Source organism: Haemaphysalis longicornis, unplaced genomic scaffold (genome assembly GCF_048455015.1).
Source record: "Haemaphysalis longicornis isolate Haplotype H1 unplaced genomic scaffold, Haemaphysalis longicornis Haplotype H1 scaffold_3, whole genome shotgun sequence".
Lineage (NCBI taxonomy): Eukaryota > Metazoa > Arthropoda > Arachnida > Ixodida > Ixodidae > Haemaphysalis > Haemaphysalis longicornis.
Window position 1 is genome coordinate 83,982,301 of NW_027526335.1, and position 17,463 is coordinate 83,999,763.

At 49.7% G+C, this 17,463-nt stretch overlaps 1 protein-coding gene across 1 annotated transcript; it reads left to right on the forward strand.

Annotated features, from left to right (window-relative positions):
• Positions 1-2,887: 2,887 nt before the first annotated feature.
• Positions 2,888-14,674, forward strand: LOC144173309 (uncharacterized). Its single transcript, XM_077701792.1, has 4 exons — positions 2,888-3,026; positions 7,487-7,621; positions 9,203-9,314; positions 14,495-14,674. The coding sequence occupies exons 1-4, from the start codon at positions 2,954-2,956 to the stop codon at positions 14,589-14,591; spliced, it is 417 nt and encodes a 138-aa protein (XP_077557918.1). The 5' UTR covers positions 2,888-2,953; the 3' UTR covers positions 14,592-14,674.
• Positions 14,675-17,463: the final 2,789 nt, after the last annotated feature.

The window sequence follows — 17,463 nt, forward strand, 5'->3', positions numbered from 1 at the left end:
TGTTGGAAATAATATGGTCCATGACTTTGCTGCATGAGTTGAGAAGAGAAATGGGGCAATAGTTTGCAACCTCGGCTCGATCACCAGCTTTAAAGATAGCCACTGTGCGTGCAATACGCCACATAACGGGTACAACACCTGCAGAAAAAGATAGGCGAAATATAACAACCAGGAATTCAGCTGTGGATTCGGCGTAGCGACAGAGAAACATATACATAGAATCTTATCAGGGCCTACAGGGGATTCCAATTTAAGGTTAAGGAATTTAAGATTAAGTAATCTCTAATAAAGAGCCTTCTCTCTCTCTCTCTCTCTCTCTCTCTCTCTCTCTCTCTCTCTCTCTCTCTCTCTCTCTCTCTCTCTCTCTCTTTCCAAGTAACATTGAATCGATTCCTTTGTAACTGATGAAGTCAGAGTTCACTTCGGTGGGATTACGTATCTCTCAAATATGTTGTAACAAAGAACTGTATCCGAATAAACAAATTGGAAAAAAAAACAATTGAATTCTGTGGCAATCGCCTGCTTATTGGTTATAATTTCATTGCCTCAATTTATGCAATTTATGTTGTGACTTCCTCTCATACTCAGGTGACCCTGAAAGTTTCGAGGATTAGTTCTAATAAAACGAAACAGGGCGGTGCAGTAGAAAAATCGCTTAGTTGCCCGACTTTTATGGGCTAACGCTCTACTTAGGGGTTCTGAACGACTTATTGTTTACCTTTCTTTTTGTGAACCTTTTTTATCTTGCGAACTACATTAATAATATCGCGAGTGATCCGTGGGTTTGAGCGGCGCACATTTTTCGTTTTCACTGGAACGAAGCTATCAATGCAGAAACGGCAAATGCCTTGAACATTATCCCACAGGAAGCTGACATCGTTATCGGCGACGTTGTCGACTTCTAAGTGTAAGTAATGCAGGACACTTTCATCGTTAGCCCTACTAAAGTCCCTTGCAGTTTTTCTTTCGGAATCAGACGCTAACCGCCCACCTTGTCGACATGTAACAATTACAACTTTCAGGTCAGATAAGACATCCACCACTGCAACATCCACTTCTGGCAAAATGACACTGTAAAACACAGGTCTACAATCGGCAAGAGATTCTCTGTATTCGGAGAGGGATATTTACAGCTTGATTAAGACAGCATGCAAGCATGATTTTGAATACAATGTGGTCATCGGAAGAGGAGGAAGAAAAAGAGGGTCAGTTAATGTTTGGAAGATTGAAATCTTCTGCTATAATAATGCTACTTTTGGAGGATTGTAATGCGTGATGAAATAGTTTAGTCAAGAAGGAGGCATCGGCGCAAAGCACCTGATAGACAGCAATAAGAATAAATGTCTGCAGAAATTCAGAGAAATATCCACTAAAGCGTAGCTTTCTTATGCCGCTTGTCTAGAGGGCGAGTTTTTTTCCGGCCAGTTATTCTTGTTTTTCTAAATCCTGTCTGACCAATTATCTCCATTTACGCTGTCATAACGATTATATTTGGAGCTTTCACGAAATCTTCATTACAGTGGAAATGCAAGGCGTTGGAGGGTTCGTCATTTTCCGTAGTTTTTTTATATTTTTCTTGATTTTTAGTGTTTCAAAATTTCTTGCTCCAAATTATGTCATGTATGCTCATACAACGATTATAGGTGAAACTTCCGCGAAATCTGCAATATTGTGGTAATACAGGTCGTTATAAGATTTGCCATTTTCGGAATTTTTTTGGTATTGTTGTTATTTAATATTTTTTGAAAAATTTGTTTCACGAATTATGTACATTTACGCTACTATAACGATTACAGGTGAACCATTTGCGTAATTGGCATTATTGCAGAAATGCCATGCGTTATACGTTCTGCCATCTACCGTTATTTTTTTATTTTTTAGTTTTTCAATATTTTGTGCGACCAGTTATCTCCATTTACGCCATTATAGTGATTACAGATGGAACTTCCACATCAGCATTTTTGTGGAAATGCAGGGCGTTACACGGCCCTGGCTGTGGGGGTACTCGGCAAAGAATGCTACGCATTAATAAATGAGTTGCCATTGCGGAGGCATAAACTTTCATGACCATCAATCTTATCTAATCAGACTGCAGTTAATTTACGTCTGACAAGAACAGCGGCACCGCCGCCGCGTGAAGGCCTATGAATGCCGTGGAAGAGGAGAATAACATCGTAGTCATGACGCCAGTCTCACACATTGCGGTCACGTCAGGATCATGGGTTAGCAGGATATATTTAAGTTCAGTAGTTTTATTTCCAATGCCTGTTGCATTTATGTTCAAGAGAGAAAAATCATCCGGGGAGATGGCAGTAGATTGTCACTTGCTAACTTGGGACTAACAATTGAATAAACTTTGACACGCGCGTTTACCGTATCATCCCAAACGCAAACGTCATTGTCAACGTGAAGCTTATCGTTGAGCAAGTACACGCTTTTTCCGCTCTGTTTATCCAGCTTAGCACTTTCCCGCAGCAGCTTCCTCTTTCTGAGTGTTTGCCGAGAATAATCGTTTTCTATGAATATCTCGGTCCCTTTCAGTTTCGTTGCGTAAGTTTCAGAACGCGGGCCGGGATTCGTGTAAATATCTCCGCAGAACAAAAGTTTCCGACAAGCAGGCTCACATACGCAATGGTCATACGTGTCTGTGCGTACGGCAGGCCGGGTTAGAAAGAACCAGTTGTGAGCTCTGAGAACTGTCAACCTGGGCAATTAACCGGACAGGCCTGGTTAGCATAGTTGATTACCCATCGCTGTGCCCTCTGAAAACGAAACGTTGGGGACCATGATTTACAGCTGCTGTCGTTGGTGACGTAGTCGACCGAGGCGTCACGTAGCTGTCGCACGCTTGGTAGGCGGGTTGATAAAAAGGCGCTTCGTTTCGGAAGGAGGGTTATTCAAACGTGCGCGAAGCGGGTAGCCAGAAGAAGGCTAAGCCCAGTTAACGCACAGAATGGGGGCTGTCCACCGATGTCAGACAGAACTGCACCGATCAGCAGCGCCTGGCAATAAACGGGACGGGCTTGGTGAGCATATTTGATTTCACATCGCCATGCTTCCTGATGGTGATGGGAATACCTAGCCTCGTTTATCAGATGTGACAACGGAACTTTCCTTTATTAGTTAATGTCGGCGAGAAGAAGGCTTAGCCATTTGTACGTTTAAGGAAAGCTTAAGAGTATGCCAAATACTTGCTCAGTTTAGACAAAATAACATCGTTTATTACACCCTGAAGAGACTTAAAGTGAACACACTTCTCACAGCGGAGACTTCATGATCCGTTGTAAAAAGTATTAGTCTGGACGTTGATACAAATCAACTAAGAATTAAGTGTTTGTAAAATCTCGAACAAAGGTTAGTGCCTTACTACAGCGCGGGAACAGAACTATTACATATGGGGAATTTTGCCACATGATCCAGCGGTTACAGAATTATAAAATCAAACATATCAATTAGTTCTAAAAAAATTAAATTAGCATATTTTCATGGGATATTTTACGGGAGTGTCAAAAATTACGTAATGCCGTAATGACCTCATTAGTCTTAACTGCGAAAATTTTTAATTACGACATTGATATCAAAAAACAACGTTTACGTGTTGCTATGATCGTAAAGAAAAGTTACTCGCACCTTAGAGCGCGTACTAGCCTCACTTTACTATGCATTCCTTCACTGCCATATCTCGTATTCTATTTCTTCTGGGGGTAACACATATCAAACTCGCTTGGCACCTTTACAGCACAGACAAAACCAAGCTTTAAGAATAATCACTTGCAGCCATCTTTCATGCAATGCGTTGGTATTACTTGGTGATTTAAATAAATATTCTCTTTGCGTCCTAATTGATAAATTTTGTCAAGGAAATTTACCTATCTCGTTAATATCTGAAGATCGAAGCCCGCATTTCGATGCCACTCGATTCTCACACCACAAACAACTATCTCTTACCAATATCTAGGACTAACTACGGCAAACCAACTGCGAATTTTTTTGGCGACTTCATTCTGGAATTCAATACCTCCAACCATTAAATCATCTCCTTCAATTCATTCTTTTAAGAGGAAGATTCGCCGGATCATTTTGGCACAACGATTGTTATTATGTACTTGTATATGCGGTATGCCGATGAATATCCCCCTTTAATTACCTTTTTGTATAATACTTTTGATTCTTAGTAACAATATTTCACTTGATCGTATAAACATGTTCGTTTTGTGTTTTTTTACAATTGTTACTACTGTTAACCGCAATAGGTGTACTTTCCGTTTGTACTTGTCGGTAGGAGGTCCCTCCCCAGTCTATGACTATGGGACCTCCTAGAGTTAGGTATGCGCTGTGAAATTTAATGTGCAAAAATAACTGAAACAATAAACTGAAACAATAGCCTCAGGGTTTGCCGAGTAATGCCCTCATGTATATGAAATAAGCGCCCAATTAACTTGTTTTATTAGGCTATAATCCGGACGTGTACTTTGTTTTTAATTCCAAGTTTGCCCTGCGACATAACGGTGCACGATTCACAGGTACACGAAGAAGTTTGCTTCGTGTATAAAGTCCAGAAGTTGCCGATGAAATGCTCCTTGAACCCAGTGCTGCAGGTCTAGAGGGCGGCCAGTGTAGAGGCCGGTCGCACGAAGGTGCCGTAATCGGACCTGATGCAGTCCCGGCTAGGTCCACAGCAGATGCTGCACATTCATATTCTGTACGGCGGAGTCGTAGAATGGGCAGGTGGAGTCGTATGGGCCGTGGTACTGCAATGGCCAAGAGGAAGTCACAGATGGCGTAAGGGCCATCCCAACGCGTATTCTCCGCAGCGCAACCTCCTCTCGACGAGTTAAGTAACCAGGGAGGTTTCAACCACACGGGGTATGAGGGCTCGCGTGGTGTACCGGAGAATTTCCTTCTGTTGTGCCAGGTTTCCACTTGGATCTTCGGGGGGAAAGTGGTAGTGAATGGAATTACACATTGTCATAATGACTTCAAGACTGGGAACAATGAAATAAGGGCATTTGAGGAATAGTTGTCAATCAGCCATTATTGGGAGTTTTGCTATGGTCTAAAACAAGGTTACTGAGCCTAACAATAGCCATATGGAGTATCATACTTTTAACCCCATAATACGGCAGTTACCAAGTTACGGCGCCATAAATATTAAACACATTTGATTTGTTTGAAACGCAAGCCTTCCATACTAAAACAGTCTGCTCAGGATACCCGATACAGTCTTTAACTGCTATGGATGTGACATTCGAGCCTCCGGCGAACACTTGCTTTAAAAATGCCTCGATACAGCGCTTACACGAACGACATTACAAAAAAATCACGCCAAGTCCACGGAATTAATGATGATAAGTGGGGCGAAGCTCGAGAGGGGGAGATCATCGGTAACCGTAACTCTCCCGTGAAAGTTCGCCCATTACATCATTAAGAAAGACGTAAGACTGTGTGCGTACATTGTACAAATCAACTTTATTTTCGGAGTCAATGCTCCCAGGCCAAGACCTGGTGAAAGACCCCGCGCCATCGAGGACTACCCCCGCACCTCCACCACAATTTGTCACGTAGGATGGGACACAACGGTAAAGAAAGAACTTTTATTTAGGGCGAACTTGTGCCCGAACAAGACGAGAGGAAACGAGCAAAGGTGCTTGCGTCTCGTTCGATCTCCGAGAACGACTGGTGGCACTCAGCCTGCCCACCTATACATCAAATGATAAATTGCTGAAGCTGGGACTACATAACACCCTTGCTGAGCATATTGAGGCTCAACGCGCCTCTCAACTGCGAAGGCTAGCGCTCACCCCAGCAGGCCGGGCAGTGCTCCAAGCGCTGGGTTGGCCATCACCGAATCATGCGGAGCAGCCCCAACGCCTCCCGCCCACCATCAGGACAAGACTGCGCGTGACTTCCATACTACAGCATATGCACCCCACCTACAACCGAGGCCGGCGGGAGGCACGAGTCCGTTACATGAATAAGAAATATGAAGCCGACCCTCAGGTTCGCTACACCGATGTCGCCCATGACCTGACATCAACTCGCACCACCCTTGTCGCTCTCAACTCCACAGGGCAGATTGCAACTGCGGCTACATACTGCTCATGCAAGGTCGACACTGCCGAAGCCCTAGCAATCGCCCACGCCGCAACAACCCACTCAGGCCTTCACTCCCTAACAATCATCTCCGACTCCCAGCAGGCTTGCCGCCTCTACCAAGCAGGCCTTGCCCCACCCCAGGCCATCCCTCTCCTACAACGGTTGCCCGAAGATCTTACCATCACACTCATTTGGGCCCCTGGTCACGCTGGACTCCCAGGGAACGAAGCAGCGCATGCTGCCGCCCGAGCGCTTCACTCCCGGGCATTCCCATCCAAGGAGCCGGCGAGCCGGACACCTCAGTTATCCCCACCTGACTTACTCACACCCCTCGACACCACTTCCAATGCCCTTCTATCTCACTATACCCACACACGAAGAACATACCCTCCTCCTCATCACACGCTCACCAACTACGAATGTTACCCATACCACCGACTACAAACTAGCACATTCTTCAATCACGCCATCCTACACCATATCGCCCCCACTATCTACCCTTCCCACTGCCAGCACTGCAATACCCCTCTCACCACTTACCATCTAGTATTCTCCTGCCCATACTCACCTAACCCCCTCCCCTCACCCTCCCTGGAGCAGTGGGAGACTGAGCTGACCCGCCCGGACCCAGCCCGCCAGCAGGCCCTGGTCTCCCGGGCTCTCCAGTCAGCGCGGTCACGAGGCCTTCTGGACTAAGGAGGCCTCCCACACCCCTTCCCCTTCCCCTGTTGCGCCAATAAACGTTCACCACCTGCGTTCGTGGCGTGATCTCTTGCGTGATCTCCCCCTCGCAGTACACGTGCGCTCGCGCCTCCGTTGGCGAACACAGACAAGCCCGCGCTCCCGGTGCCGAGTTTGCGCTGCCGGTTGCAGCCGGTTCTTGCGCGTGCAACGCGGCCCACTTTGCGACATCTCCGAAAGCATGCGGCGGTCACGTACCACGAGACACAAGGGATGGACAGACCCATGGCTTTAGGAGCTTCGCCCCTAAAAACCCCGCCCGCTGCGGACAGTACTAGGCCGACCGCAGCGTTTTAAAAAAGATAGACACTGCAAATCTGTTTTCTTTTTTTGCGTCCCCTTTGAGTCACGACGATAGGACGATTGAAATAGTGCCAAAGAAATATCCCTGCATCCAGAGTCAATTATTTATGGACTTCAGTCCTCTCGTTAAATTCCTTTCCCCTTTCTACATTCGATAATACTGCTAACACTGATGTGGAGGGGTTGGGGCTTTATATATAGTATTCGTATTTCAATCATTCAGTGCGCGCAGAGTTTGGTATTAAAAGGCATCGGGATTGCCGCTGCAGACGCTTCATTCGGACAAAGATTCCCTAAGAGACACTTGACAAGGATAAAGGATAGTACGAGTTCATCTCCATTTCAGCGCACGCCAGCATCATGGGCGACGTCTTCTGGATTTCCCAGAAGTGGGGACTCGGGATGCTGCTCCTGCTGCTCTGCATATTGGGGCCGCTTGCAACGACGACCGCTTTCGAGGAACCCGTTGCCGTGAACAACAGTGAGTGCTTACCCTCGTTCATTGCTGTATACCGGGAAGACAGCGGTAGCAGGAGAGACGGGGGAATAGTTTGATTAAAAATGAAAGAACATTAAGTTAATTATACCATTCTTTGTGTAGGTGTTAAAGTGCCAGATTATGATTTGTATTGCGAAAGAACTATTATTCCACATCTGCCTGTTTCGCGGGGAACTCGTGAAGCATGTTTCGTGGAGCCTAGCTACGCGCAGCTTGACATACGATGCGAAGGCCGTTATTCTGCATCTCGCAAGCCCAGTTTTGAAGGCTAGTTGGCGTTAAGCCTAAATAACCCTCGGAATGTATGGGCTAAATTGTGAGTAGCTTGGTCTTGCATTTGTTTGAAAAAAAGGGCAGTCTCTACGGGCGTGTTTGCGTGTTTGCGTGTATGTGTGAGCGCGTGTACTGTGTGGTGTGCGTGCTAGTTTCTATTCGTGACCGTGCACATGTGTGTGCGCGCGTTTATGTACAGTCATGGTAAACTGGAATGCGATCACGAAAATAGGAACCAGAACACAAACAGTGCGACTTGTTTCCATGCATGTCAAATCGACGGGTGGCTTAATTAGAGCAACAAAGTTGCCAAATGTGGCTTTCCAATTGTACCTGTAGAGCGCCATTATTTGACCTCCGCAGCAGTATTTTTCGATCTTGGGTGTTCCGGTTTATATTGTAACGTTCGTTTTTTATTTCTCCTTTATATTACGTGCTTGTGTATGTGTGTGTGTTTGTGCATGTGTGTGTGTGTGTGTGTGTAATCATCACTATCCCCAGCCATATCCCACCTTTCCCTCTTTCGCTCTCCTCCCCTTTCACTGTTATGAAGGCAAGCGTCCGGAAATTTTGGTTCTAACATTTTTCTCAAGTAACCATCCCGGATGCAATGGTACCACCGCGAGTCATTCAGAGACGTCCACATCCTCGGCAGTTCTTTTGACGCTGCTGGGTCTGGAGCACCCCTGCTCCACCAATTTCCAGACACAATATCCCAACTCCTCTACCTCATGCGGCAACTCTGTGGACACTAACACGGCCTGAGGGAACAAGATACCTGCCGTCTCGTCGAAACCCTAGTCCGTAGCCTCCTCACAAACTTTAACCCCCTACATCCGACTCAAACCTCTAGGACAGAGCAAGCTAGACGCACTTATCCGTCAGGCGTACAAGGTCGCACTTGGCCAGCCAGCTTTCACTACCCCACAGAAACTGCTTCAACTGGACTACATTACACCCAATCTGGGCAGCTCGAGACCCAATACACTAGACAACTGGCACGCCTCACACTCACCCCTACTGTCCCAACTGTCCTCGGGTTAAAAGGTAGGTCGGTCGGTGTTTTTGTTTTGTATGTGTGCGTGTGTGCTTGTCGATATTTACATAGCTCCTCTACACGCTCGTAATATGATGTGTCTGCGGTATAATCGCGCCCCTGACTCTACGGCTATTTTGAGGTAGATTAATTGCAAAGGTTTCGCGGTTGAATCTGTCACAAAATGTTTCCGCACTTTCGGCACTCATGGCGAACACTCAAAATCAAATTTTGTTCTTTCTTTTTCTATTCAGCCCACTGTGTCTGGAAGAACAAAGCCTATCCCGATGGAGCTTTCATTGACTCGGATGACCCGTGTATGAGGTTTCAATGCGACGCACGGGAGGGAGGTATTCCCGGTGTCCCGTACGTAGCTGATCAATAGTTATTCGCTGCGGTTACTATTTTTGTAAATAGCTACTTCAGAGATGTCCCACCCAATTTCTAAAACGGAGATAGCAAGCGCGGAATGTAGTTTGTCAGCAAGTGCAGCAATTTTGTTTGTGTACATTTGTGCGTTTAAGCTATTCAGTCTACGAAAATGGCCTCTTCTTTCCGTGTGAATGTGAGGAAATGACATTTCCAAGAATGGCGATGAGGAACAAATCTTTATTCTTCGAATTTAAGTTGAGATGTCAGGGCATCCGCCCAGGAGGAATGGGACGGGTGTCTAATCGTCTACGACCAAGTCGGCTCGGCTGGCGGTTCAGGCCCTCGTCACCAGTTCAGGCTGGATTTTAAAATCGGGACTCACCACGCGGTTCACCCACTGCTCAAAGGAGGGTGAGGGTAGTTGGGCAAGATCTCGGGGCTTCTGGCGCTCTCATATCTGTTGGTACAGCGGGGTCGGCATAGGACACAAATGGAAGGCACGTTGGGCAAGGGAAATCGCACGAAGGAGGGTTCTATGGTGGTAGGTGCTCAACAGGAGTCTCCGAAGCGATGGCCTTTGTTCCTGTCTAGAGCAATGGCCGCCTCTTCGGCGGCTTCTGTTTATGAAATATGCACAGTAAGGGCGGTAGTTTTTTTTTTTTTTTTTACTCTCACGTGTATGACACCCAGCCCGCCCGCTGGTTAGTCCATATAGAGAATCTGGTCCACACATTCTGTAGTGGCCACGACGGGAATTCTGTTCCGTTTACCCCTTAACGGCGATATAATTTTTCCCAAGATACCTACATTAGTCTGAGAGCTACTGGGCATGCACGAAAAACTGGAGACGGAGATTTTTTTACTGTCGATGCTAGCCGCAGGCAGCCGGACATCGACATCCTGCAAAATGCTTCTTTTATGGCCCGAGTTTCATAGGAGGCCCGGATGGGAAAGCAACTCGCGTGGATGTCTCCCGGAGAAGTTATACCAGATAACGCTGTCCTCCCCGTAACTTGCTAGAGGGGTCGGCCGGGAAAGCGACTGACGGCATAGCGCCTGATAGAGAGAGAAAGGACTTTATTGAGGTACCGGCAGTCGGGGACGGATCAGGCCACGCAGGGCTTCACCGTCCCGTAGTCTTCACCGCTCACCGCGGCGTCGGGCCGACCCCGAGGTCTGTGTCTGGTCGGCGCGGGCTACTTGGAGTGCCGCCGCTGTCGCCCCTAGCCCTCGCTCCCGCAGGAGGCCGAGGGGAGTGCGGGTTCCCCTTTCGCCTTTGCCTGTCCAGTGCAGCCTCGAGCCGCTGGATGGCCCTTAGCTGATCTTCTCGCCCCGAAGAGCGCACTGAGTCCGCAATGTCCGGTGGGAGGATCGGCCTCCCCGCACTTGAGTTGTGGTCCGCACATCCCCACATCAAGTGGGCCAAGTCTGCGTTCACACGCGCACACACACTGCACACCTCGTCCTCGTACATGTCCGGGCACACGTGGCGCGCGAGCGCCGGTGTAAGCACCGTCCCGGTTTGCAGTTGTCGTAGAAGCACGGCCTCTCTCCTCGCGAGCCCCGGGTGGGGCGAAGGATAGGCCTGCCTCTCTGTCCTATACCAACACAGCGTAGCACCGTATGTGGTCAGGGGCTCTGCGCCGTTGTCGTCCTCGTCGTTGCTTGGCTCGTCGTCGACGTCGGCGTCCGTTGCTGGCGCGGCCCGGCACGCGGCGAGATCACGGGCCGCAGCGTCGGCTGCCTCGTCGACGTTCTTGTAGCCGCCTCGCAGCTCCCGACCCATGTGGGCCGGAAACCAGCGCACGGTCGTCGTTGCGTTCTTGCGCGCGCCTTCCCCGATGCCGGAGAGGACTCGCATCGTTGTCTTGCAGACCATACCCCTGGCGAGATTGGCGATTGCCGACTTCGAGTCGCTGAACACCGTTCGCGTGTCGGGGTGAAGCAGGGCCAGCGCTATGGCCGCCTCCTCCGCCTGTCTGGCGGTCTTGGCTTGCACGCTGCCCGCACTCAGTACTTCTCCCGTGGCGGCTCGTATCGCCACCACGGCGTAGGTGTCTTCCCTGTCGCGGCGTTTGGAAGCGTCCACGTACACCGCGTCGCTCCTCCCATTGTACCCCTTGGCGAACGCGCACGCCCGCGCCATCCTCCGCTCCGAGTTTCGCCCCGGCGCCACGTTCTTGGGTAGCGGTGGGATCACCAGGCTGCTTGCGATGTCGTCGCGCAGTGGTACTAGCTCGTCCTCCTCGTAGAAGGAGCAGTTTAGTCCCACGCGCTGTAGTAACCTTCTGCCCGTGCGGGTCAATCCTAGGCGCTCCAGTTGCTACGTTCGCTGCGCCTCACTGATCTCCGAGAGCGTGTTGTGTACTCCTAGAGACGCGAGGGCCGCGTTGCTCGTGCTGTTGAGGAGGCCCAGGGCCGCCCGGTACGACTTGCATCGCCGCGTCGATCTTTGCGCGTTCTTGGGTCCGCCAGTCGTGGAAGGCTCCCACGTAGGCCACCTGGCTGACCACGAATGCCTGCAGCAGGCGCAGCAGGCTCGCTTCTCGCATGCCGCGCGCCCGCGTGGCGAGGCGCTTGACGAGGCGCGTGGCGATGCCCATCTTTGTTACCAACCGTTCGACAGTGGTGTTGTTGTAGCGTCGGCACGCGTCGATGTGCATACGCAGGACGCGGATGCTCGTCGCTTCGGGGATCGCCGTGCCGTCGCTCCCGCGTACCACGATGCTGCGCTCCGCTTCGGTCTTCTTGCGGTGACGTCCCGTCGGGGGCAGGACCAGGAGTTGCGATTTTGGCGGGGCGCATCGGAGGCCCGTGCCGCGCAGGCTCTCCTCTATGCCGTCCACCGCCTCTTGTAACGCCGACTCGATGTGGCCGTCGCTGCCGCCCGGCACCCACAGTGTAATGTCGTCGGCGTAGATGGTGTAGCGGACGTCGGGTAGCTCGTCCAGGTGGCGGGCCACGCCGATCATTACGAGGTTGAATAGCAGCGGCGAGATGACAGAGCCCTGCGACGTGCCGACGCTGCCCAGTTCTCGCTCCTCGAGTTGTGTCCCGCCCACCTCCAGTCGGGCCGTGCGGCCGGTCAGGAAGATTCGAACGTAGTTGTAAGACCGTTGTCCCAGGCCGAGCCGGGACACTTGGGCCAGGATCGCCGAGTGCTTCACCTTGTCGAAGGCACTCTGCAGGTCCAGGCCCAGGATGGCACGGTTGTCCGAGGTCGGTCCCGACGGCGGAGCCAGCACCTCGCGTTGCAGCAGCAGCATTGCGTCCTGTGTCCCCAGCCTCGAGCGGAAGCCCAGCATGGGGTCGGGGTACAGGCCGTTGGACTCGAGATACCGTTGCCACCGGTCGTTGAGAACGTGCTCCAACACCTTCCCCACGCACGACGTGAGAGAGATGGGGCGCAGGCTCTCTATGCCCGGCGGCTTGTTGGGCTTCGGTATGAGAATTGTCTTGGCCGTCTTCCACTGTCGCGGGAGGCTGCCGGCTCGCCAGTGCTCGTTGAAGTACTTTGTGAGCGAGGAACCACACTTCATGCGGGTATCAGATCCCCTGCACTTGAAGATGGCGGCGTCTTCGCCAGGCAGGTCGAGACCTTGAACGTTTTAAAGCGAAAGCTTTCTTAGGGGGTTTTGATTTGGTTGCTTGATTAAGAACTTTAACGCGCTGACGCTACACACACGACGAGGCGCGCCGTAGTGGAGGGCTCCGGATAAATTTTGACCACCTGGGGGTCTTTAACGGGGTCTGAAATCTCGAGCACACGGGCGTTTCCACTTTTCGCCTCCTTCAGAAAAGCAGCCGCCGCGCCGGCAATCGAACCCGCGTCCTTGAGCTCAGAGGCACAGCGCGTTAGCCACTGAGCCACCACGGCGGGGTGCTTTCTTAGTGGGACCAATGGCGTTCTGTCAGAAAACCAATGCATTTCCCCATAGACCGGTTGGTCGACCGAAGAGCTCTGATAAGATCTTTGAACACGCGGTGCGTGCGTGAAACCAGGGTTCCATTGTGTCGAAATGGTCACTTGAAAATCGCGAAAAAGGAACGGTTCTAGGTAACGCAATACACCCATCGATCGTGAAGGAGGAGTACACTAGTATACCTTTATCTCATAAGCCACGTATCGGTAACGTTTAAGTCGTTCGTAGATGTGTTTACCTGTTTTCACGTAAAATCGTCACACGTGTTAGGTTTTAGCTTGCGATTTGGGTCTTTGAAGCATTGAGGATCGATTGGACGCACTTTCAGCGAAGGTTGGCCATTTCAGCGAAGTTTAAATGCACTTTTAGCTTTCCCGCTTCTATCAGATCTCTTTAAGAGAGGATGGCATATTATTTTGCTCCGTGTCGCATTTCTTGAATCAGCACCGAATGCTCGCCGTTGTAACAAATCAGCAACTACGCCAAGCACAATCACACATTTAAAAATGCCACTCACGAGTTCCTTTCAACCCATGCATACCACGATGAATGCTCCACATTAGGTAGATTCTCACCCATGCGCGGGGTCCACAAATTTTTAGATGCAACGCATTTCTTTAACTCGCCTTGTCCCGCGTTGTCGCGGCGTAGTCCGCATCCCTCCCCCATTCTCCTCGCCGCGGCAGCTGCGCGCTCCGCCGCTCTCACCGTAGCGCCATCTGTGCGTCACCGCGGTCAGCGCGCAGCTTGCGCTCGGCTACGCTCGCTGCCGTCGCCGTGCCAGCTGTGCGTTAGCGCGCAGCTAGCGCTCGGTTAAAAATTTACACCATATTCCCGTAAGGGGAACCATGGGGTAGGTGCGACGCATCGGGGGTGAACATGCTGGGTAAATAGGATACACAACAACAGCAATCCACACGCTGACATCGCTAACATAACGGAAACGCAACGGCAACCCCCGATGCGTCGCATCTACCCCATGGTTCCCCTCGCGGGAAGATGGTGTAAATTTTTATCCAATGTGTGCGTTTCAGCCCCTCCAGTCAAAATGCATGGTTGAGGCTGGTAGCATGTTCTCTTTATATAATGGATTTAGCCAATAGGGTTGGCATGACGTGTTGATTTCCCCTGCTTGACCATTCAACATGGACAATACTTCTGAGTCAATGTCGATAGCCGTCCACACTGATAAACTGCATGTACCTGATTTAGCGAAAATACCACATTGATACAACCTTTCTGTTCTTTCAGATGTCCCGAAATCTTCCCGGCACCAGGTAAAAAGTGCACGAAGAAGAAGGGAACAGGCTTCTACCCCGCCTGCTGCGACGATTTTGTGTGTCCATAAGCACTTCGCTTCGAAGGTGCTGAGAAAAAATATTCACTACAAGTAAGCGACCAAAGGCAGTTCTTAAAAACGTAAGAAGCTATATCGCGCTTTAACCCTCATCGGCCACTATGTGAAAATAAAATGGTATACGCTCTCCGAAACACGTTTTTTGATGTCTTAAAGCAAAAGTTACAATGGCGCATTGGGAGACGAAGCTGTAGTAGGCGTGAGCACTGGCAAGGGCATCTTGGACAGTAAAGTAATTCTTGGAGGGACAGTTCATTGCGCGAGGGGTTCCAAAGCTCAAAGCGTTCCATATGGAAATGGCCTGAGGAGGCCATCAGTGCCGGTACAACACTCATGGAGGGATCTGAAGAACCCAACCAAGCGAGCAAGCGGACAAGCAGCGAAATTCACCGCCGTCGTCAACTCTCCCATTAGGGGGCGGCAGGAACATGCAGTGAAGAATGCGCTGGAGACCAACCGAAGCCATACGAAAGCGTTAGGGTGCATCGCAAAGCTAAAGGCCTCAAGCGTGCAACTGGACATTTATGCTTTGGCATTCATAAAGCATAAGAACTGCTTGGATGTGCTGGGTGCCACTCATCTCCATCACTCGAACCAACTGTGTCTTGTATTTAAATTGTCGCAAACAAAAATCTTCGCGAGGTTGATTGGGTAATACGCTTTGTTGGAACATGAATCAGCAATTATTGTATATACAGTCGAACCCATCTATAGCGATCCCGGGTATAAGGATCTATCGGTTATCAGTTATAACCACGATATTTCGGTGTACTTACGACTTTCCTATGCTACCCATTGAAACTGCGTCCAGATATGCCGAACGTTTTTCGAACCGTCCTAGTTTTACAACGAACACTTCGACATAAAAATATGGCGCATGCGAAATGAAAAAAAAAACGAAACAACTCAAAATTGTCCTTAAAACATGAGAGAGGTGGCGTGCTGGTGCGTCCACACTTTCAGTTTAATCGTGACGAAGATATGCCAGATCGGCGACCACCGCTCCCAGATTTCGGACGCCGCGACCGATGTCACTCACTTTCTAGGCATTTCTCCTAAGGAAGAATGGATGTGAGGAAGAAAAAAAAATGAGGAAGCTTGAATCCTGGCGGTGAGCTGGCGGCCAAACAGCGAAGCCTGTCGGTCAACCAGCGAAAGCATAGCCTTCGCATGAAATTCAGATTTCAGGGTACATTTCCTCTGATGCAATCATTGTAAAAAAAAAATACTTATTCTGTCCTGCATTCTTGTTCTGTAGATGTAGTTAAATTTGTTTTTAATGGGGTAATTAGCAGCCATAAATTGCACTCCGCGGTAAAGGTAATTAAGTGTGGACAATTGAGAATACCAAGCATATGCAAGATGCCATAAATAAACTTTATACGCCACTCCGTGTCAAGTTCCGCTTAAGCGTTGCTATCGTCGGTGGCTGTCTTTACGCCCACCGAGTCGACGCGAACGCGGCACTGCACGCTGCAAACAGCGCCGGTGGTTATTTAGCTGCCATCTACAGATCGCGGTTCGCCGACACTTCGTTTGCACAGTCACTGATAACGAATAGTGATACTATTCAAACTTTCAAACTTCCGCTCTTCTCCGGCCGAAGTACACAGCTCCCGGTACGTTCAGAGTGGCGCGGCTGATAGTATATCGCGGCCATTACGGTGAGTGGAGATTTTGAAGACGTTTGAAAGAATTTCTTCCTGGGCGTTGTGGCGGTAGCGGCAGAATCCACGCAAACACACTTTAGTTCAATCGTAAGCAAGCAGGGGAGTGCTTTGATGAAGCTAAAGGCTAAATTCTCACCCAAGGGATTGTTCGACATGTTCGCTAATTTGCTTGAGTTTTAAAGGGCGAGCCCATATGCAACGAACTATTGATATTGTCGCGAATCCCCCGTTCCGTCTGCTCTTTTTTCTATTGTAGCATCCTTCTCCGGTCGCCTAGCCCCATTTTTTCTCTAAAGCGCATGCGGAGTGTGCGTCTGCGCGCTGACCGACCGGGAGACGGCTGTTGAGGGGACCGAGCCATCGTTGCAGCTTAGCGCCGCAGTGGCGTTCCATTCCCCCCCGTGGCCTGTGCGCTGGTCGCATTCGGTCTCCGGGTCCTCAGTGTTCTTCAGACGACCTTCCTTTTTTTTTTTCCCCTGTTTACTTTAGTGCGTTTTGTCTAAACTAATTTCTTTACACCCATGGTTCTCCAAGCGCGCGTTTTCGGGTTCGGCCTTGTGCCTGTGTTTGATTTTTCCTTTTCACTTCGGCGGGAACATACCTGATTGGAGCTAAGAAGCGTCTCGCGGATTGGCGGCAGAAAGTCTTGCTCCATTAGGTCCGCACGCTCCAGGATGCACTTTTTCCCCCAATACGTCCCCCACCGGACCGCTTGAAGCGAATATAACGCGGCTCCGCTGGCTATTGTGGCAGGCGGCAGCTACACCAGGGGAGCCACTTGCTGCCGGTCGTCGGGGCCAGACGCCGGGAGCCCTTCGCCCGCAAACTATGTTTCGTTGAGTACTCTTGATTGCCTGTTTTCTCCTATTTCTATGTATCAGTTGTAACGTTTTTCCTCTATGTTTTAAATCGAAGTGTAATAATTGAACAAGTTACCCTTTTAAACCTCTAAAACCTTAGAGTGCTTCATCACCCGACTCATCCTTCAACAGTAGCGGTGCTGGGCCAAATTACGCCGTTACAAAATAACGATCATTTTTCGCGGCACTTTCGAGTTCTTTATAAGCGGGTTACATGGCTCCGAAACATTCTCTTATTTTTAACAGTGAAGCTGTTTACGAAATCGTAATTTTTGTGTCTGCAGTTAAAAATTGCAAGAAAATGCGGAGTGCGCACACGTGAGCCCGTGCCTC

Coding starts and splice junctions, on each gene's coding strand:
- LOC144173309 (XM_077701792.1), top strand. CDS start 2,954: ATGGGGGCTGTCCACCGATGTCAGACAGAACTGCACCGATCAGCAGCG. Junction 7,622..9,202: donor ACCCGTTGCCGTGAACAACA/GTGAGTGCTTAC, acceptor TTTTCTATTCAG/CCCACTGTGTCTGGAAGAAC. Junction 9,315..14,494: donor GGAGGTATTCCCGGTGTCCC/GTACGTAGCTGA, acceptor CTGTTCTTTCAG/ATGTCCCGAAATCTTCCCGG.